At 45.6% G+C, this 22,912-nt stretch overlaps 2 protein-coding genes across 2 annotated transcripts in view; one reads left to right on the top strand and one right to left on the bottom strand.

The window, feature by feature from the left end:
- The window catches only part of LOC143784686 (putative thioesterase PNKD), a 68,053-nt gene extending 64,045 nt beyond the window's left edge, over window positions 1-4,008 (top strand). Inside the window, exons 9-10 of the mRNA XM_077273203.1 lie at window positions 228-2,865; window positions 2,904-4,008. Coding sequence (XP_077129318.1) covers window positions 228-401 — 174 coding nt within the window. The 3' untranslated portion in view covers window positions 402-2,865; window positions 2,904-4,008. The remainder of the gene's footprint in view (window positions 1-227; window positions 2,866-2,903) is intronic.
- A 12,338-nt stretch (window positions 4,009-16,346) lies between these two features.
- LOC143786302 (histone H2B-like) lies at window positions 16,347-18,850 on the bottom strand. Its single transcript, XM_077275571.1, has 2 exons — window positions 18,731-18,850; window positions 16,347-16,538 (listed from the first exon to the last, which is right to left on the bottom strand). The coding sequence occupies exons 1-2, from the start codon at window positions 18,848-18,850 to the stop codon at window positions 16,347-16,349; spliced, it is 312 nt and encodes a 103-aa protein (XP_077131686.1).
- Window positions 18,851-22,912: the final 4,062 nt, after the last annotated feature.

Here is a 22,912-nt window from a genome sequence, read left to right as displayed (position 1 = left end):
CCTTAATGATAAATTTGGAGTATGGCAAATGCAATAAAGGTTGCACTATTTTTGATAAACTTGTGTAATATTGTCCACAAAAAAAGAATCTGATCTGTGCAGACGCTGATGCAGTGTGGACTTAAAAGCAGGATAGACTTGTTTTCATTCTGCTCTTGATGTGTGTGGAGTAATGAGCTCGGCCCTAACGAGCAGACATTAAACAGTCGTCTTTTTTGTGCCTCCAGTGTCCGTCCACCCTGGGAGAAGAGAAGGAATACAATCCTTTCCTGCGCACTCACTGCAGGGACTTGCACATGGCGCTCGACCTCCAGCGAGGGGCAGACGAGGAGTGGAGTCATTTCCGTTCTCGGGTCCTTGAAGAAGTGCGAAGAAGAAAAGATCTGTTTAAAGGCAGATAGTCGTGTGACCTCACCGGGAATATGGACCACGTGCTGGAGAATCGTCCTCCGCAGCTCGGGTTTTCTGCTGTAGTCTCATCTGTCTGACCAACTGGAACTTTTCCTGAGGAATCGGACGAGATTTACAGTCACTCATTTACAAGCACGAAACAAAAAAAATGCAGAATTTGGGAACTTTTTCACTTTTAATGACCCAATGAGTATTATTTTGTTTTTTTGGGAGGTAAACGCTAAGACTTGGGGCGTCTCAGTGCTGCGCCTGCATATCTAAAGGAGGGCACTCTTGCAAATAAAGTGGTTGTGCACATAGGCCTTTTAATTGGCACCGCTGTGCCAGATCAATGCACGTAGTGCCCACATGCCCTCCCAAGTGAGACTGAGGCGACTTCAGGTCAGGAATGGAAATAATGGAACCTGGGATTAATCACGGACACTGGAGAAGCGCCCCCTGGTGGTACTGGTCACTCCACGTAGTACAGGAATGTACATAATATATATAATAATATATTATTATAGGTACCCCACACACCCATTTTTCCTAAATTGACGCTATACCTAATGAATATCTCCTCTTTGCATTGCATACAATCTGTTTCTTTCTGTTATCAGTCATTTGATATCCCCTCTCCATTTGCTGTGTCGTTAAATGCAATCTATTGTCCCCTGTTATCAGCCATTGTAGGCAGGGGAGAGGTCCTGCCACCCCCTACAATCACTACTTTTATACTACTGATTTCAGTGGCTGCTCCCAGGTCCATTTCTCACCACGTTTTTTGCGTTTTACTTTATCCTTTTGTACGGTAAAAAAATAACACGTTGCTATACGGATAAGTTTGCTTGTACATCAGATATAATGGGAAAAACGTGTGACATGGCATCAGTCTAACGTGTATTTGTCAGACTGGGTTTACATCTGGTTTTATTCTTTTTATTTATTTTTTTAAAACAAGTCACATGATCTCCTGACACTACCCCCTCCCCCATATCAATGGATTAAAATGCATCAGTTTTTGATCAGAGTTTTTTTTTTTTGCAGTCTAAAAATGAGGCTGTTAAAAATTACAAAAATGTGGTGAGAAACTGTCCTTAAAGTGCTGTCTCAGCCATAGTGGCCGTATAACTGGGTGAATATTGGGACTGTTACACTTTTAGTCATGGAATCCCATAAATGTGAATCATAAGACCCCCCAATATCGGTCACTATCATATACACTGTGTTTTAGGTTGTATCCCCAGAATGTGTCTCCAAACACAAAATATAGTTTCCAGCAATTAAAAAAAGGCAGCGCTGTTCTGCAGAAGGATGCTGCCAGTCGCCACTAGGGGGAGCTTGTTGCCTGTTTTTATATTGCCTACATTGAGTCAGACCGATGGCTAGTGTTGAGCATTCTGATACCGCAAGTATCGGGTATCGGCCGATATTTGCGGTATCGGAATTCCGATACCGAGTTCCAATATTTTTGCGATATCGGGATCGGGATGCGACCAATCACAAGCCGCGACGTCATCGAAGGTCCTTCACTCACTCATTCTTAGGAACGGAGGCTGCCGGTTGCAGCGGTTACAACCAGGGCGCGTCAGAGGGTGAGTATATCCCTATTTTTTATTTTTATTCTTTATTTTACACGTGAATATGGATCCCAGGGCCTGAAGGAGAGTTTCCTCTCCTTCAGACCCTGGGAACCATCCAGGATCACTTCCGATATTTGTGTCCCATTGACTTGTATTGGTATCGGTATCGGCAATATCCGATATTTTTCGGATATCGGCCGATACAATCCGATACCGATACTTTCAAATATCGGAAGGTATCGCTCAACACTACCGGTGGCACAAATTTATACTGACTTGTTACTTGTTTAGGCCACTTAGATTAGTGACTTATACCACAACAGAAAAGGTGACAACATATTAAATAAAATAGGCAAAATATATTGTATGGAGTGCACCACTGTGATAACTTTCATGCATCTAGCTTGTCACACAATTATAAACAGCTGACTCCCTACTGCAATGGCTGGGATCAGAGACATCTGATACCATCTGTTAAATACATTAGAAGCTGCTGTCAGATGTCATGGTTCTTTATGCAGAGAGCTTCGCCTAGTAGTGGCTGTATAAATCTATATGTAGTTAGCGCCTTCTAGTGGTGGCTGTATAATTTGTATGCAATGAGCTCCCCCTAGTGGTGGCTGTATAAATCTGTATGCAGTGAGGTCCCCCTAGTGGTGGCTGTATAAATCTGTATGTAGTGAGCTCCCTCTAGTGGTGGCTGTATAAATCTGTATGTAGTGAGGTCCCCCTAGTGGTGGCTGTATAAATCTGCAGTGATCTCCCTCTAGTGGTGGCTGTATAAATCTGTATGCAGTGAGCTCCCCCTAGTGGTGGCTGTATAAATCTGTATGTAGTGAGCTGCCTCTAGTGGTGGCTGTATAAATCTGTATGTAGTGAGCTGCCTCTAGTGGTGGCTGTATAAATCTGTATGTAGTGAGCTCCCTCTAGTGGTGGCTGTATAAATCTGTTTGTAGTGAGCTCCCTCTAGTGGTGGCTGTATAAATCTGTATGTAGTGAGCTCCCTCTAGTGGTTGCTGTATAAATCTGTATGTAGTGAGCTCCAACTAGTGGTGGCTGTATAAATCTGTGCGCTCCCTCAGTGGTTGCAGGAAAACAGAATTTTAACATTGAATTTTAATTTAATTTTTATGAGCGTTATCCTGCTCTTGATTACTGGGCCGCTCTGTTGGACCTGTTACTGGAGACACATTAATGGACTGCTCTTATGGGCGGAGTTTATATATTCTCTAGTGCTCCGATCACACAACACATCAGATGTCTCGTTCAAAAAGGATTCTTAAAAGTAGACATGTATGTAATAAAAAATGGCAGCTCAGACCCCCGAAAATGTGCTGCTCCTTGTATATTATTGTTGTAGAGTTGTGGCTTATCTAAGGTACTGACCCAAATAATTGTATTCATAGTAAATCACATTCCCAAAAGTAACACTAAAGTTCTAATCATCTGGAAACTGTGGACCCTGACAGGAGCCGGATTATCAGATGATCTGAATTATTTGACTGTTTTGTCTAAATAAAGCGTTGTCATTATATAAGTCACAGTTTTCTATTCTACTTTCGCTCTCCAATATTTTTAAGAGCTCCGCTTGCTGTCAGTGAATAGAACTATTTCTGTGTAGATTTAGAAACTGAAACCTTTTATTGATCAAATATCTCTCACAGCTGAGACTTTAAACTTGTTACAAAGTAACAGATAAATCAAGACTGGATACAATTGTAGCAAACCCTCAGCTGTGAAAAGAATTGAATCAGGACAGGTTGGTTGCAATACTGTTTTTCATTCACTGACCACAATCAAAGATCCTGAAAATGGTGAAGTGCACGCAGTCATTAGAAAGTTGCAGAACTTTTATTTGTGATCATTGATCTTCATTTACATAAGACTGGAGAATCTTTTGTTTTCAGAGGATTTTTCAAATTTCTGCTGGAAATATGATCTGGATTGTCGAGTTTTCTGGATGAGCTGATGTGAACCATCACGTGTATAAGGTGCTGACCTGAGACTTGTGTGAATAAACAAATTATTGAAATTACTGATGTGTAATGTGTTTTGTTTTCCCATGTGCACATATTGAGCTTGGGGGGATAGCACATTATATTGTTATGACAAAATCAGCAGAGCGTGCCCCCCTCCCCCCAATGACAAATGTATCTCCCCTCGGCTTATAATAAATTTACAAATAGCCCAACTTAATAAAACAGCCCAATTCTTAATAAAACAGACATTACAATTCCTGCTCGTGATATGACCAGTCTTAGAATTTGCTGCCCCTGCCGGACACAGTGACCTCAGGGCAGAACAGATCTCCAGGCCGGTGATGGCTCTCCTGGGCTTGTAATGAGTTGTGCGGGCTTATCCTGCAATCGGGTAAATTATCACCACGGCCAACTTCTCTGGTGAACATAAGGATGAATGACCTCGGGGAGATCAAAACATCCAACACCGCGGAGACACCATCACGTGTTTCTCAGCGCAAGCAATGAATAGCCAGGTCTTTCACCGGGAAGGAACAACCACGGGAAGGGCAGCATCCAATAAAGGAAAACCACCTATGCCAAAACATGGTATCCATCCACAGACAGCTGTTTTGGGGGGCTGAGGGGCAAATACCCCGAAACAGCTGTCTGTGGATGGATACCATGTTTTGGCATAGGTGGTTTTCCTTTATTGAATGCTGCCTTTCCCGTGGTTGTTCCTTCCCGGTGAAATACCTGGCTATTCATTGCTTGCGTTGAGAAACACGTGATGGTGTCTCCGTGGCTTTTTTACAACTTCTCTGGTGAAGACCTCCAGAGCCCACAGCTGCTGGCACAGAGCAGGCACAAGTTAGGGTATGTGCAAACGTCGCGGATTTTGCTGTGGATTCACAGCAGTTTTTCATGAGTTACAGTACCATGTAAACTTATGGAAAACAAAATCTGCCGTGCACATGCTGCGGAAAAAAACTGCGTGGAAACCCTGTTGTTTATTCCACAGCATGTCAATTCTTTGTGCGGATTCCGCAGCGGTTTACACCTGCTCCACAATAGGAATCCGCAGGTGGAATCCGCACAAAAATCACGGTAATTCCACAGTAAATCCGCAGGTAAAATGCAGTGCTTTTTACCTGCGGATTTCTCAAAACAGGAGCGGAAAAATCCAACTACGTGTGCACATACCCTCATGGTGGTGATGTCCTCCGCTGCAATAGTCTGCTATAAAGAACATTCATGGTCCATGAGCGACAGCTTAGCTGGGGTTCATCTCTGTGGTTGGGGTGGGAGAGAAACATCTGAGTGGGCCCCTAACCAGGTAACCCTGATTATAACTGTGGTGGCGTACCCCAATAGTGGGTATAGGAAAATCTCAGCAAATAACCATGCTGTTACTGAAAACGAATGTCCACACAAAGGCCAATACTGATATTACCGCCACATGGTGACCATGTGCAGCGCCCCAGAGTCCTGGTCGTTGCAGTACTGGTGCTCCGCCGCTAAGGGGGGCTATGGTACGTCTGATGGCACTGAAGGAGTTCATCTGACCAGGTATCACAGACACCAATACATTTCACAGTCTGGCCTCCAGGGGGAGCTAAGGGTTCTATGTATTAGGCCACTCCTCACAGTCTGGTAAAACTGGGGGCTGGATAGGAAGTGAGTTGAGAAAGCTGACTGGGTTGGAACCAGGCAACACCTCGTGGCAGAGGGTGTTGTAGGGGAAGATTCGGAGGGGTCCCTGTCAGGGGTGGGATCCTGACAGAGGCCTAGTGACCAGAGAGAACGTTACGGGACCGCGCCTGCACGATATAGCGGCGGTACCCCAAGAAAGGACAGGAAGCAAGATTTATTGTGCTGAGTGAGAAACGAGATCAACGCAACAAGGAGAATACCAGTAGGAGTCGTGCTGTAAGACGAGGCAACATCCTACTGAGGCGCGTAGCCGGTGGCCGGAACGCCGAGGAAGTATAGAGCTCCAGGCCAAACTTCAAACCTACAGCAGGACAGTCAGCTATAGGTGGGCTGTCTCACCCAATTGACCTAGGAAGATACAGGGGGGTAACAACAGGAGTGGGGCGACGCTAGAGTCCCGGAAGAACTCCGAGCCTCCCCGTCATACGGGTGCGTCCTAACCATAAGATCTGGGGGACGTGGAAGAACATCAGAATCGAGTTGTGAGGGAACACGAGAAACAGACACAACAGTTGTGGGGACTATCCCGTAAGCACAGCAGGGGAGGACCACAACACACAAGCGCTAGAAGGTAGGCACAGATTTCCACCTGCAAAGGGAATTCTGGAGGTGCCATCGGACCGGCCGGACTTGCGCAGCCTGGTTAACCGTATTCCGGATTGAGGATCCTGAAACCTTCAGTAAAGAGGTAAAGAGACTGCAACCTGGTGTCCTCGTTATTTACCGCGACCGGCATTTCACCGCACCATAACATCGTCACCATACCTCCACCTTCATTGTACGCCCCTCAGCAGGGTCACGGACCGGGTCTAGCCACCGTGACAACTCCAGAGCAGAGACTCAGGCCCGGTACCGGGTACCCCTCGGCCCTGCAACAGAGGGGGCGCTACAACTTGGCGTCACGAACAGGATCTACTTAAGCCTGAAGAATCAGGTCATGTGTGCCTTGGAACTGTGATTTATTATACTTGGACTGTGACTTATTGCAAAGACTGTGCGGTGTCACTTGACGCCAAAAGTTCCCGCCAAAACCCGCCGCCATTGCAGCACCACAGGGAGCGCAGAGGAAGAAGGAGGGCGTGCCATGGGAGGGGACTACCGAAGCGGCGCCAGAAGTAGCGACCGCCCCCTCCGACTTCTGTTGCAAGATGACGACCTGCCCAGCAGCAGAGGAGAACCGCCCCCTGATTTGCAACGGCAAGAATGAGGTGAAAAGGGAGCTCGACCTTGGAGAAATGGCGGAGCCAGGTGCATGCGTTGCCGACGAATGCCGGACAGCGATGACGATCAGCAAGTGCCTGAGCAGCGGCGAAGCGATCCCGGCTTGCCCTCACCCACCAGAGGCGGACTCGCGTCCACCGCCGGTGAGGGATCTGAACTCCTTGGAGCCACCGGCGGAGGAGCCGAGCCTACCTATCCCAACCATGGAGCCATGGAGGGCGGAGCCACATCAAGAGGCCACCTCGGAGGAGCCGTGGTCCGGGCTGCAGCCGATTCCAGTGTCCTTGTCAGCGGAACGGATCGACACCGGTGGAATCATATCAGGCGCAGGTATGGAAAACGCCCCTACTCCCCCGGCCGATTCTGCTCCCCCGACCGATCCAGCTCCCCTGACCGATCCCGCTCCCGTGACCGCTCCTCACCCCAACAATAACTGTTTCCTCTCGGTGGAGCGGGTGATCCTTACCCCCGATACAATGGGGAAGCTGGTGCCTCCACTACCGACCAAGATGGGAGACCCCATAGATGTGAGTTCAGACGGGGTGGTCCTCCGGTGGGACACCCCCTGGATCGGGCCAGATGGGGCTTGGGAGGAGGGCCTCACCCTTGCTGTGCTCACTTGGGAACAATATAAACAATGTCTGATCCTACATTGGAAAAACCGAAAAGAGACCGAACAGACTGATCCACTAACCGTACGGCGCCCAAAGCCTGCACATGGCAGGAAAGACGCAGTGAAGCGGGGAACTGTGCTGGCCTTTCAGCCAAAGCGGGGTTGGGGCTCCATACAGGAACCGGGACTACTGACTGACGTCTTCGTTACCAGTTACGACGTGAAGACTCCCTGCCGCAACCAGTATGGTGACCCACTATTGCAAAGGGGGGATCAGGTGACCTACACCCGCCACCGGAGTGCGCAAGGATGGTGCGCTCGGAACGTCCAGCGATGTGGGCCTGAGGGGGTGTCACTTGTTGTCCCGACCATGACTGATCCGGACCTGACAGATCTTGTTACTATTGCCACTGTACGCCTTGTTGCGGCTACCGAGCTTGCAGCCAGGGTTAGCCTTCGAATTCAGACACCGGGTAGCCTGGCTGCACCCGAGAGACCAACCCTTGACACTGACACCGCATCAGCCGCAGGTCAGAGACCGCCTCCTGCGCAGCCAGAAACTGAGTAAGCAAGAATGCTTCATTATTTGTAAATAGTTAACTGATTGTCTTTTTGCTGTTTTTGCTGCTACAACCCGATCAGGGTTAACTCTTAAAGGGATCCCTTTGTTTACCCGGGATCCCTTCTTTTGTTTTTGTTTCCTGTTTATTCATCATTGAAAGAACTGCTGAATCATGAACAATGCATGATTACAAACTTTTTGTACATAGTTTGCACCTTCTTAAAGGTGCCCTCTACTGGTTTTACACAAGGAAAGGACTCTTTGCGAAGACACTGGTCTTGGAACCAGCACCGGAGTCCTTACTGCGAACAGACTTGCAGCCTGAGAAGTTGCACTACCTCATAGAGACTTGGTCCCCTCTTAAAGGGAATGTTCACATATTGCACTTATGAACAGTGTTGCCTTAAGAGGGTTAAATGGCAATAATGTCTTGAAAGAAGAAGTTAAATGTAGCTAACTAGTTGATTGTGAGAAATGTTTAATGATGTTGATAGAAGAATGAGGACAGAAAGTGAACCCGTACGGGGTTAGTCAGTGAGTCCTCCTAGGAGCCATACAGAGATGGCTCAGTGATCCTGAACTGAGGGATGGATGATACGTTCTATACTGTGTATAGTAGTAGAAAGGCAGTAGGCCCGGGCAGAAAGGGGCGGTCCTGTAACAGAAAGGAGAGGCAGTAGGCCTGGAGCAGATAGGACAGGCGGTCCTGCAGATGTAAAGATGGAAAATGAAGAAAAAGTTGATTAGCCTTATAATGTTTTATAAGAAGGTCTTTAGTGGATTCATCGAGTACGTCCTTAAAGGCAAAGTTAAATTGTTGTTCAAAAATTTTGCACTTAAGTAGAATACCTGGTTGGGTAAGAAAAGTTATTTATAGTATGTTATTTAAAGTATTTAACCATGTTTGTAACGTTCAAGTGTCCTCACCTCCCATAAAGGGAAGCTCTGTTAAAAAGTTTACTTGTACTTGCATTTTCAAAATTGTATGTCTTTTTGCTGACATGTATTGTTGATTTCTTCCCAGTCCAGGAGTACTGGATTTAACCGGGGGGGAGTGCAGCGCCCCAGAGTCCTGGTCGTTGCAGTACTGGTGCTCCGCTGCTAAGGGGGGCTATGGTACGTCTGACGGCACTGAAGGAGTTCATCTGACCAGGTATCACAGACACCAATACATTTCACAGTCTGGCCTCCAGGGGGAGCTAAGGGCACTATGCATTAGGCCACTCCTCACAGTCTGGTAAAACTGGGGGTTGGATAGGAAGTGAGTTGAGAAAGCTGACTGGGTTGGAACCAGGCAACACCTTGTGGCAGAGGGTGTTGTAGGGGAAGATTCGGAGGGGTCCCTGTCAGGGGTGGGATCCTGACAGAGGCCTAGCGACCAGAGAGAACGTTACGGGACCGCGCCTGCACGATATAGCGGCGGTACCCCAAGAAAGGACAAGAAGCGAGATTTATTGTGCTGAGTGAGAAACGAGATCAACGCAACAAGGAGAATACCAGTAGGAGTCGTGCTGTAAGACGAGGCAACATCCTACTGAGGCGCGTAACCGGTGGCCGGAACGCCGAGGAAGTATAGAGCTCCAGGCCAAACTTCAAACCTACGGCAGGACAGTCAGTTATAGGCGGGCTGTCTCACCCAATTGACCTAGGAAGACACAGGGGGGTAACAACAGGAGTGGGGCGACTCTAGAGTCCCGGAAGAGCTCCGAGCCTCCCCGTCATACGGGTGCGTCCTAACCATAAGATCTGGGGGACGTGAAAGAACATCAGAATCGAGTTGTGAGGGAACACGAGAAACAGACACAACAGTTGTGGGGACTATCCCGTAAGCACAGCAGGGGAGGACCACAACACACAAGCGCTAGAAGGTAGGCACAGATTTCCACCTGCAAAGGGAATTCTGGAGGTGCCATCGGACCGGCCGGACTTGCGCAGCCCGGTTAACCGTATTCCGGATTGAGGATCCTGAAACCTTCAGTAAAGAGGTAAAGAGACTGCAACCTGGTGTCCTCGTTATTTACCGCGACCGGCACTTCACCGCACCATAACATCGTCACCATACCTCCACCTTCATTGTACGCCCCTCAGCAGGGTCACGGACCGGGTCTAGCCACCGTGACAACTCCAGAGCAGAGACTCAGAGGCCCGGTACCGGGTACCCCTCGGCCCTGCAACAGAGGGGGCGCTACACATGCAGTGGTAGATACTAGTGCTGCAGAACATGTAACGGATTACAGTCCTATGTAGTGACTTACAGCTGACATTCAGATGGGCCTCTGAGCAGATTTGCCTGTAACTATAACACCACCACCCTCCAACTATGTAATACAGGACTCAGGTTTGGTACTGCAGCTCCACTCCATTGAAGTGAATGGGGCCAAGTTGCAATATCACATACAAGCTGCACATCTGGGTTGTGCAGTTTTTGAAATAAAATTAATTCTGGACGATTCTTTTAAGTGCCCCTTTACATATCGAGCCCATGAAAGACATCGGCACCACCCATGCACGAGGCAGTCTTTGTGATTTTACCTGACCCAAACCTTCATGATGTCTATAATCATTTTTGGGTTTCTTCAGTCCCTTCTGCTTTCTTCTGGTCCTGCAGCCACACTTCACCTCCACAGTTGGATTATTTGCGTTGTCAGAATGAAGTGTTAATGGCTGGATAGAGGCGTACAATATAGGAAGCGTGCATCCCTAAATTACACACTGCCACGCTTGAGTAGAGTCTGGGGCCATAGTCCCATATTGCTTAAATGTTGCATTTAATAATTCAAGAATTGTCTAATGTGCATCAAGCATCATTCAGCCCACAGCCACCTAATGTGCATGGCCACTATGGCCGACTTTATGGTGACTGCACACAAGATTTGCTGCAGCAAAGCTACACCATCGTTTGCATGCATTACATAAGGATTTCACTTTGTGTATTGGAAAGGGAAAAATCCACACATAACTTTAAGGACCGTTTTAGTTTCCAAAATAGTTTGGAGGAAATTCTTCAAGTGTCACATTGTACGATTAGTCCAGAATACACTGGAATAAAATGCACCAAGTCAATATAAAGTCAGTCCTGAACAATCAGTAGTTATAGGTGCAAACGTTGCTTTTGGGAGAAAGGGTGACCCCTGATGCAGCATGGAGTTGTGGGGCACAGTGGCAGACCCCTATAAATGACACCCTGAGTGCTTTGGTCAGGCACATATTCAGAATAGGGCAAGTGTGAGAGCTGGAGTCATCAGACTGTTCATGAGCAGGATGGGAACTCACACACTGCCCAGCAGATAACCCCTGACACCATCTCAGCGACTCGCCAGCCCACAGCTTCCTCTTACACAACCCAGAGAGCCCATAGTAAGGCTTTATAGCCACAGATAAGCGGTGATGGCCCATTCACTGAGTGACTCATGAGACTCCGCTGCGTCAGGTCTTAATGAATTCAGTGACTTATTCCCAAATTATGGCCCATCTACAGGACAGCACACTATCAACCCATGCACCAGAGCCACTGTTCTTCAGCTAATAAGTGATGGAGGGTGTGAGGACAGATGATACGAGGGTCCTGATTTTGAAGAAAAACTTGTATGGGCCAAACATCGATAGTTAGATAAGTATGATGATGCAATAGGCCGGTCTGAAGAAATGCATTTGTTAGGCCACGGTTAAAACTGTGGGTATTGGGGATTAATCGAAGTGTCCTGTAAATGATTTCCAAAGAATCGGTGCAGCACAAGAGAAGTCTTGAAGACAGGAATGGGAGGTTCAGATTATAGAGAATGTTAATCTCAGGTTGTTGGCAGAACGGAGGGCACGGGTAGGGTGGTAGACTGAGAAGAGGGAGGAAATATAAGGTGGTGCTGATCCGTGGCTGAGAGTGATGAGTTTATATTGAACTCTATATCGGATGGGTAACCAGTGCAATGACTGGCACAAGGCAGAGGCATCTGTGTAAGGATTGGTGAGGAATATGATCCTGGCTGCTGCATTCAGGACAGATTGGAGCGGGGAGAGTTTGGTAAGAGGGAGGCCGATTAGTAGAGAGTTTCAATAGTCCAGATGAGAGTGAATAAGAGAAACAGTAAGGGTTTTTGCAGAGTCAAAGGTAAGAAAAGGCTGAACATTCGAGAAATGTTTTTGAGGCGTAAATGACCTGAGCGAGAAAATGATCGGATGTGAAAGGGTGGGGGGTGAAGGAACTATCTGAATCAAGTATGACCCCTAAGTTAACGGACGTGTTGCTGGGGGGTAATGGTAGAACCACGCATGGAAATGGTAATATCAGGCATAAGTAGGTTAGTGGAGGGAGAAAACACAAGGAGTGCAGTTTTTCACAGATTCAGTTTCAGATAGAGGGAGGACATGATGTTAGAGACAGCGGTAAGACGATCACTGGCGTTTTGTAATAATGCAGGCACGATATCAGGAGAAGACGTGTATTGTATTGGGTGTCATCAGCATAGAGATGGTACTGGAAAACAAATCTACTTATTTGGCCAATAGGGTCGGTATACAAGGAGAAGAGGAGGGGGCCTAGGACTGAGCCCTGAAGACCCCAACAGTAAGGGGGAAGAGGAGCCAGCAAAAAATACAGAGAAAGAGAGGTAGGAGGAGAACCAGGAGAGAACGGTGTCCTTGAGGCCCATGGAGCAGAGCATAGTGAGGAGGAGCTGATGATCCACAGTGTCGAATGCTGCAGAGATCCAGGAGATCAGCCGTGAGCAGTGACCATTAGATTTAGCTGTTAGTGAGTGGCAGATGGGAAGAGGGGGATCAGCTATAGGGATTTACAGTCCTCCATGATGAGGGTGGGGATGTGACCGGATAGAAAAATGTGGAAGCCAAATGGCAAAGTGATCAAAGAACCAATGGGAGGAGGCCGGAGGGCGATGCACAACTGCCTCTTGCAGGGATAAGGGCCGGTAGAGTCTGACAGCACACCTCAAAACAGAAGGGAAGATAAGTGAGGGTACTGGGGGATATCCTGAAAAGTATATTAGGTTGATAGGCGCAGACCAACACCTCCACCTTGTCTGCTCTCAGGTCTGGGAGTATGTGGAAAATGTAGTCCACCATACAAGAAGAGCGGCGGTGGTGGGTGTCTGACTGCTGGATCCAGGGTTCTGTAGAGTCAGAAGGTTCAGGGAATTTGAAAGGACAAATTCATGGATGTAGGAGAGTTTTATACACTGAGCGTAAAATTCCAGAGGGTACAACTAAAAGAAAGCAGGGAATAGTAATGAGATTTGCAGGGTTTCTGAGTAGTAGGAGAGGGGTTCGACTTATTACAAGAAGGGCTGTAAATTGGGAGAGACATCTCCTGCGACTCAGAGAAGGAGGATAAATAGAGTGAGTAGATCAAGTGATTTGTGAGTGTCTCTTGTGATGTATAGTGGGAGTGAATGGATCTCAGCAGTTCAGGATTTGTGAAGAGTGTGCTGTGTAAAGGTACCGTTACACAACGATTTACCAACGATCACGACCAGCAATACGACCTGGCCGTGATCGGTGGTAAGTCGTTGTGTGGTCGCTGGGGAGCTGTCACACAGACCGCTCTCCAGCGACCAACGATGCCGAAGTCCCTGGGTAACCAGGGTAAACATCGGGTTACTAAGCGCAGGGCCGCGCTTAGTAACCCGATGTTTACCCTGGTTACCAGCGTAAACGTAAAATAAAAATAACACATACTCACATTCCGGTGCCTGCGTCCGCTTCCCTGCACTCCTCCTGCATCCTGTGTAAGCGCCGGCCAAAGCAGAGCTGTGACGTCACCGCTGTGCTCTGCTTTCACTTTACGGCCGGCGCTCACAGTCAGTGCAGGGAAGCAGACGGCCAGGGACCTGACGGACACCGGAATGTAAGTATGTACTGTTTGTTTTTTTACATTTACGATGGTAACCAGGGTAAACATCGGGTTACTAAGCGCGGCCCTGCGCTTAGTAACCCGATGTTTACCCTGGTTACAAGCGAATGCATCGCTGGATCGGTGTCACACACACTGATGGAGCGATGACAGCGGGAGATCCAGCGACGAAACAAAGTTTCAAACGATCTGCTACGACGTACGATTCTCAGCGGGGTCCCTGATCGCTGCTGCGTGTCAGACACAGCGATATCGTATGGATATCGCTGGAACGTCACGGATCGTACCAATCAAAGAGCCAATGTGAGACGGTACCCTAAAGGAGAGGGGCTGATATGGACAGAGTGCAAAGAGTTTGTGCAAGGATGGTGAATGTGAGTGATTAAAGCAGCCAGTATGCAAATACATTGTTGTAATGGAAATGTTCTGGAAGTAGGCGTCTTTCAATGTCTTACCTGTCTAGCTGATTATATAGTTAATGGATTTATCACTAATTTGTCTCAAACTAAATTAAGAGCGGAGACAATAAAAAGCAGAGATAAGTTTACAGGCCAACATAGATCATAAAACTGGAGAGATTCCAAGAGTTACATATTATAAAGGCTGCGGCCAAACCAACGCATGGTGCTGCTCCTGCCTAGCAACCTGAGACTGGGGCTACAGAGATTTTGGCCCCATCACATGTTGTGCAGCTAAAAATCACAATGCTGCATCACACAAGATGTTGATATGAAGCAACTCAATGTCTTCTTGCAGCTTCCTTGTAGGTCAGAGTGTAACCTCATTCACCAGAATTATGCTGCAAGTTAGCGGCTGGCTGGAGCCATTTTTTGGATGTGATCCAGGGATGGACATATTTAGTCCAGAAGCACAGTGGCCCCAGAAGTAAAAGGAGACATTACTACTAGAGATGAGCAAATCTACTCGTTACTTTAGATTGCTCTAGCACGCTCGGGGGTCCGAGTATTTTTTAGTGCTCGGAGATTAATTTTTTTTATTGCCACATCTGAATGATTTACATCTGTTTGCTAGGGAATCCCCACATGTACTTATGCTGGCTAACAGATGTAAATCTTTCAGCTGCGGCGATGAAAACTAAATCTGAGTACAAAAAAAAACAAAAAAAAAAACTGAGGACACCCAAGCATGCTCGAAAAATCTCAAGTAACGAGTATATTCGCTCATCACTAATTACCCCCAAAACACATGGAATTGTGCATTATGATAAGGCATTGGACTGTAAGGCTACTTTCACAGTAGCGTTAACTGCATTCCGTCACAATGCGTCGTTTTGCCGAAAAAACGCATCCTGCGAAAGTGTTTGCAGGATGCGTTTTTTCACCATTGATTAACATTAAGCGACGCATTGTGACGGATTGCCACACGTCGCATGCGTCGTGCAGTGGCGGACCGTCGGGAGCAAAAAACGTTGCTTGCAACGTTTTTTTGCTCCGTCGTAAACATCTTTTCCGACCGCGCATGCGCGGCCGGAACTCTGCCCCCACCTCCCCGCACCTCACAGTGGGGCAGCGGATGCGCTGGAAAAATGCATCCGCTGCCCCCGTTGTGCACAGCGACGGGCCGAGCCTGACGCTAGTGTGAAAGTAGCCTTAGCGCCCATATTCTTGTACAGGGCCTTTTCCGGCTTGTGTCCTGCAACCCGTGTCCCTACCAAAATGGCCATGTACGGGTTTTTTTTTTTTTTTTTTTTTTTTTTTAAACACAAAAAGACTGACTTGGGAACATACGCCAAAAACCAGATGTCTGAACGTGGCCTTAGCATGCAATCTGCTTTTTTCCTTTAATGGCGCAATTAACTGGGGTTATTTATCTGGTCAAAAAAAATCACTGCAGCAAATAAAAGAGTCTCCGTACACAAGCACAGATTCAACAAATCCTCTAAGAAGGCGGGGCTTGTTGCCCCTGGAGACCAATCACTGCACAGCTTTCATTTTACCAGAGCTGTTTAAGTAATGAAAGCTGCACTCTGGTTGCTAAGGGCAACAGACTTCAATTTTGAGGCCTACAGCGGTTTTACTTCTGGGGATTTTGGCATGTTTGTCAGTGTGCAGACACATTATCCCATAAACTGCGACCCTAATGAGGCTCCGTAGTACTTCAACATGCCGTGATTATCTGAAAACCTCTTCAACAGTAGATACTGAGGGAGCGGTGCACAGATGTGGGAACCCTCCCCCTCATATTTTAGGGGCCAATCTATATACAGTGCTTCAGCTAACGTGGGGCCATTATAGTTTTAGGGGTTGACTACTGGTGGGCCCACCACCCTGCATCTATCGTACTTTCCTCACCAACTTACTGCTAGTTTGCTCTGATGTCACTGACTGAATTAATCACATTTCCTTAAAAGTTTATTTTATTTGCAGAATAAATTAACAAGTAACAAACAAAAAAATAACTGAATACATTTCATACAAGATTTTTATTCTGTGGCAGCAGATCCAAGGGGATGGTCAGACCTTCCTGCCCTTGTGATGTTCTTCACTGCAGACTCAACCTCCCGTCTGGTGATAGTCCTCCTCTTGTTATACAGGGACAGTCTGGCAGCCTCAGAAGCGATGGAGAAGATCAGGTCAGATTCCTTAGACAGGCAGATACTCTGCTCCTGAGGTCCCTGGAAAAAAACAAAAAAAAACAAAAACAAAAACACATTTGTCAAAAATGGATAACCTGGTGCCATTAAGGAAGGTCTTCCCCTTTCAGGTAGACATAAGCAGGCACCTTTAGGTAAAGGAAAGTTGCTACCAAGGACCTCTCTTGTGCCTCATACTAGACTTTAAGAAGGTTTAATTAATGGCCACATCTGCAGGCGTTAGACCTCCTAAAATACCGTTGTAGCGACAGGACAGGCAGTTGTATGATGGGATTAAGTGCACAACCCCATTGATAATTAGGTCCCCCGACTCCTCACCACCTATGGGATTGTACTTTGCCATAATCATTGATGGAATTCACACTGGGGACCCTTATAGTTGGGGGCTCTTCGTTATCCATTACCAAACCAGTTGAAAGATCTTTCTGGTCTGTAGTGAAGGGCACATGTCAAAACAAAGTACCTCAGGTCACCCCTTGCCAAACCTTTCCGGCCAGCCTGAGGAGGGAATAAGAGTTTGCTTTTGAACCGTGAGAATGGAAGCCCCCCTACTTCAAGTAGGGAATATAAGGTGGGGGGGGGGTCACATGGCCACACAGACTCTACAGCTCAATGGACAGTTTTTACGGTTAACTATGGGTTAATTCATTGGTTGTTTATATTGTTCTGTCTGAGGGTAAATCCGGCTCCAATCAGCTGTTTTGGCGGTCTTTTAACAGCCGACTGTTGGTTGTCAGCGCGTTGCCGAGCTGTCGCTGGGATATTTAAGGCCGAGTACTGGCAGGTTTCAATCATTCTGAGGTACCGTTTGAAGAAAGAAGACCCCACCCTCCCTCCCTTAATTATTGCTTTGTCGTGATGTTTATATTGTGGGGGGGGGGAAATTTTAAAAAAAAAAAAAAAAAAAAAAAAAAAAATCGCCCAGTCTCTGGGTGGAAGGTTTATTGGTTTTTGGAGTATTTGGTCATATATCTGATTAATTTGGTAATGTTTGTTAATTTATTACTGAGTTACCCAAAAATAAACATCACGGCCTTATTTTTCCACTAAAAAGCTTTGTCATGTGCTTATTTATGTATGAATGAAGCTTGTGTTGCCATGGCTTTTAAGAACGAGATAAGGGGATTAGGTTCATTACCAGTAATTAACAAGTCATAGTAGATCTGTCACCTACATGTTATTTCTGCATGAAAGCCACCAAGTTATGTCAGAAAAGGAAAAACCCTAAAGTCAGTCCTGCACCACATGACACTTTGTAAGCGACAGCTCTGGGCCATGAGACTACAGTTCTGTGAAGCTGTAGGAACCTTTGTATTGGGCAAGTCCCACGTCAATACTAGGTCAGAAGTACATGAGGGGCAGCAGATGTAGCCATCAACTCCAGACTCCGGGAAGTTAGTGACAGTGGATATGTGGCCTCAGTATTCATGGACATCGTGTTATCAGTACAATATAGGACCTCATTGTCCAACATACTGTGGCTTCATTTTGTAGATGAAAACAGGATCCTTTCCATTTGTTGTCTTGTTAAAGACACTTCAGACTCTCAAAGTCTGCACTTTAAGAACTATTATACATGTTGTAGACCCTGTAATTCTGCGCAGATTTTTGGAGGGAGAAATTTAAGGACCAAATAACCATACCAGATGCTCAAAAAAAAAAAAAAAAAAAAAATCCCTGAGGTTCTGTGCACACGATGCGGATTTTGCTGCGGATCCGCAGCAGTTTCCCATGAGTTAACAGCACAATGTAAACCTATGGAAAACCAAAAACACTGCCCATGCTGCGGAAAAAAATTGCGCGGAAATGCAGCGGTTTACATTCCACAGCATGTCACTTTGTGCGGAATCTGCAGCGGTTTTATACGTGCTCTATTATAGAGAGCCGCAGGTGTAAAACCGCAGTGGAATCGGTACAAAAGCCGTGGTAAATCCGCAGTGGACCATTCTACGTGTGCATATACCCTCACAAGGACAGAGCCCCTGACTGGGAAAGTGTACATACAGATTTAATAAAAAGTCAGACCTTGCATCACATCCACAAATAGTTTAAGAAAATGCATACTCAAGTGGTTTAATAAAATTGTGTAACAGCCAGGGCTGCCATGCAGGGTCTAGAAAAGCTGAGTGATTAAACCAATATTGCTTTATTGGGAGGTATAATGGGTTGAAGACTAAATAAATAAGGCTCGCTGGTCTTTGGCCATCACTAACCTGTTTTACGGTCCTATAGATGAACCTGGAGTAATTCTCAAACTTCCCTTGGCGTTTCCTCTCTGCAGAACTTTGACTTCCAGCTTCCATTTTGCTGACAACTGCAGTGGAGAACTTCATATTGGTTAATTAATGGAGCCTGAAGATGTCAGAGACATACTGGTCACCAGAGAACAAACAAGAGCTTCTATACTGGGGAGGGGAGGAGAATGACTGGTCAAGTGGGTACAGTCTGTTTTATTAGGGATATGTTCACATGGAGGAGATTAGTGTGCATCCCCTCCCCCCATTCAGAGATCTACAGGGGGTGGATGTCTCCAAATAACGCAGTTCTTTAGGCTACGTTCACATTTGCGTTGTGTGTGCTGCGTCGGTGACGCAAAACGCAGCGTTGTGACGCATGCGTTCATTTTTATAGCGCAAAAAAATGCAACATGCTGCGTCCTCTGCGCCCTGACTCTTGCGCCAAAAAAACGCATGCGTCACAAAATGCAACACAACGCATGTCCATACAACAAATCCAATCAGGAAAAAGCAGCAAATGCCAAAAATATAAAACTACATAATTTTATTAGTACACAAGCTAAAATGGTTAAACAACCACATAAAAATTGGAGTAGCAATACAAAAGGGGCAACCCAATCAGATAACACAACCGCAATGTATAATGATAAAATACAACAGAATGAAGCTATGAGCAAATAAATACCCAGTAAGTGGCTATTTATGACAAATTAAATACTGTACCAAACTAGTCTCATATATTCCAAGCCATATAGGTGAAAAAACAAATATAACAGACAAATTTGCTAAATCATTTGTTAGCCCATAATCAATAAATCTACCACATTTCAATGTTATGTAGACATAATCATTATGGTGTACCTAATGTAGATCCCAATGACTCAGATCAAGGTATAGTGCACAGTGCTCAGGAAATACTTATGTGGAGACCGATGCATTGTATTTCCTGAGCACTGTGCACTATACCTTGATCTGAGTCATTGGGATCTACATTAGGTACACCATAATGATATTGTCTACAGAACATTGAAATGTGGCAGACTTATTGTTGACTATGGGCTAACAAATGATTTAGCAAATTTGTGTGTTATATTTGTTTTTTCGCCTATATGGCTTGGAATATATATGAGACTAGTTTGGTACAGTATTTAATTTGTCATAAATAGCCACTTACTGGGTATTTATTTGCTCATAGCTTCATTCTGTTGTATTTTATCATTATACATTGCGGTTGTGCCATCTGATTGGGTTGCCCCTTTTGTATTGCTACTCCAATTTTTATGTGGTTGTTTAACCATTTTAGCTTGTGTACTAATAAAATTATGTAGTTTTATATTCTTTTTGGCATTCGCTTCTTTTTCCTGATTAGATTTGTTGTATGGTTCTGGGAAGCGCCTAGTATAAGCCTACTAATCTTGCAAGTACAACGCATGTCCATGCGCCCCCATGTTAAATATAGGGGCGCATGACGCATGCGTCACCGCGGCTGCGCCCGACGCAACGCAAATGTGAACGTAGCCTTACTGTGCTCTTGCATCCCCCACCCCCGAAAAAAAAACACACACCTCCACACCCTTGTATGAAATTCATGAACCATGTGCACCATTTGTGAGTCCGCCAGCCAAAGATTCAGAAGCTACACAGGCCCCATGTTTTCAGAAAACAGTTTAGAGCAGTTTCAGATAGAAACAGTTTTCAGCTAGAAGACATGACATTGGAAGAGTGCAGAATCACCATAGACAATGAGAATTAAAACCGGACAAGATTAAGATTCTGCATGGAAAGGAAAGATGAAGCACCAGGATTGCTAGCAATTAGACTCAGAGTGTGACTGCTGTATTTGGCACAGGGTGTAATTTATTTTTTTTTTTAAATAAGCATAGAGTCAAGACAATACTGCTTTTTTGGAGGAGGGCCTGGAGCATTTCTACTTCAAGAACCATGGGCAGCACAGTGGCTCAATGGTTAGCACTATTGCTGGGGTCCTTAGTTCAAATCCCACCAATAGCATCATCTGCAAGGAGCTTGTATGTTCTCCCTGTTTTGTTTTTTTTTTTGCATGAGTTCCTCCCACACTGGAAACACATAGTGATTGTAGCTTGTGAGTCCCAATGGGGACAGTGCCAATAAGGTCTGGGGAGCATTGTGCAGGGAGTGTGAAAAAAAAAAAAAAAAAAAAAAAAAAAAAAAAAAAAAAGTGTACGTGATTAGATAAGAATCACCACTTTAACATGCACAACAGCTATGCAGCCAACAAGGACTAAAGATAACCACATCCACCCTTTTCTATAGGAGCAGACAACCACATAAATAATTAATATTAGCCATCAGAAACCATGCAGCGGCCAAACAGCCCACCCAAACTCACCTTGCACAAAGCCTTCCCAGCAGTGATAGTAGCAGGACCGTCCTGCCAGGGTTTATATAGCGACTGGTGCATCGTCCCATAGCCCCATCACCGGGTGCCGCTCCCTGCAGACATTTACTCAATCACTTCCACCTGCTTCAGTCCTTGTAAAGTCTCCACAATCATCAACAATGAATGTGGAATATATTGGCAGATTGTATACAGCCATAGCAGATCATCCTCAATATGATGCCTTATTAATAATTCCACCACCTGTGCAATACTAAGAAAATCCTGAGAACATGACGTGTTGGGGGCCGGGAGGACTGGAGTTTGGAAAACCCTGATCTATAGGAACAGAAGTTTGCCCTTAAGGACTCATTTAGACCTCTGTTTTATTTTTTCTTTACATATGAAAAAAAAAAATAAAATTTCAGCAGCATGTTGGATCCAATTTTCAGCCATTTTTGCCTCATAAATCTGTTTCTGAATTTTTTTTTTTTTCTGCTAGGCAATCTGAAAAAAAAAATCAGAACTTCTACCTATGAAATAGTATAAATGGACAGCACTTGAATGGCAGATGGATCACACACAGGGATTTTTAGGCCGGAGTCACACACAACATATAAAAATATGGTCCATTTTTGATGGCCGAGATACGTAGAAAATTTCCTGAACAGTGATCCGTATTCAATGCGAGGATGCGATTTTTTTCTCCAAAAATTATCCGTGTGTCATCTATATGGCATCCGTATGGCGAGATTTTCTCGCCGGCTTGCAAAATGGACATAGAATGGATCCATGGCCTCAAATATTCGTAAAAACATATATACAGTCTATATATATATATGTCAGTGAGACACAGGGTTAAATCACGGAAAAAACTGGGGTGGGCAATTTTCTCTGCCAGAGTGGGAAAGACAGTGACTGAGGGCAGATATTAATAGCCTAGAGAGGGACCATGGTTATTGCCCCCCGGCTAGAAACATCTGCCCCCAGCCACCCCAGAAAAGGCACATCTGTAAGATGCGCCTATTCTGGCACTTGGCCACTCTTCCCACTCCCCTGTAGCGGTGGGATATGGGGTAATGAAGGGTTAATGTCACCTTGCTATTGTTAGGTGACATTAAGCCAGGTTAATAATGAAGAGGTGTCAATAAGACACCTATCAATTATTAATCCTATGTTCTTAAAGGGTTAAAAAAACACACACATTAGGAAAAAAGTATTTTAATGAAATAAAGACACATGGTGTTGTAATAGTTTATTAAACGCTAAATCCAATTGAAGACCCTTGTCACCTGAAACAAAGTTAAAATAAAAAAACATCAATATTCCAAGTGCCCAAATTTGACACATACCCGATGCCCCACGTCGATTAACTCATGGAGAGGCTTGGACCTGCGAGGTACATTACCACATATGTCCTGACGAAGGGCTACTTGCAGATCCCCATGTCTCAGAGTGCCAAGGAGAAGAAGGCCCTCTCAATACCTGATGGGTGTTTCAAATATCCCAAAAGCTTTTAGGGCTGCAGGGTGCCCCAGCCACTTTCCAGAAGGCCATGGATAGGATCCTAGCTCTGCATTAGAAGTATGTTGCGTACCTCGATGATATTGTAGCCTTCAGCCCAGAGTGGGTAGTTACCTACCAAAGGTACAGGCAGTTCTGGAGGCTCTAAGAAAGGCAAGGTTTATCATAAATTCAAAAAAAATATTCCATGGGGAAGAAAAAGGGCAAGTACTTAGGCTACATCATTGGGATAGACAAAATCAAGCCACAAGTAAACCAGGTTGAGGCAATCCAGAAGT

The sequence above is a fragment of the Ranitomeya variabilis genome, chromosome 7 (genome assembly GCF_051348905.1).
Source record: "Ranitomeya variabilis isolate aRanVar5 chromosome 7, aRanVar5.hap1, whole genome shotgun sequence".
NCBI classification, from domain to species: Eukaryota; Metazoa; Chordata; class Amphibia; order Anura; family Dendrobatidae; genus Ranitomeya; species Ranitomeya variabilis.
Note: the sequence above shows the minus strand (reverse complement) of the source record. Positions and strands in the feature narration are given on the sequence as shown.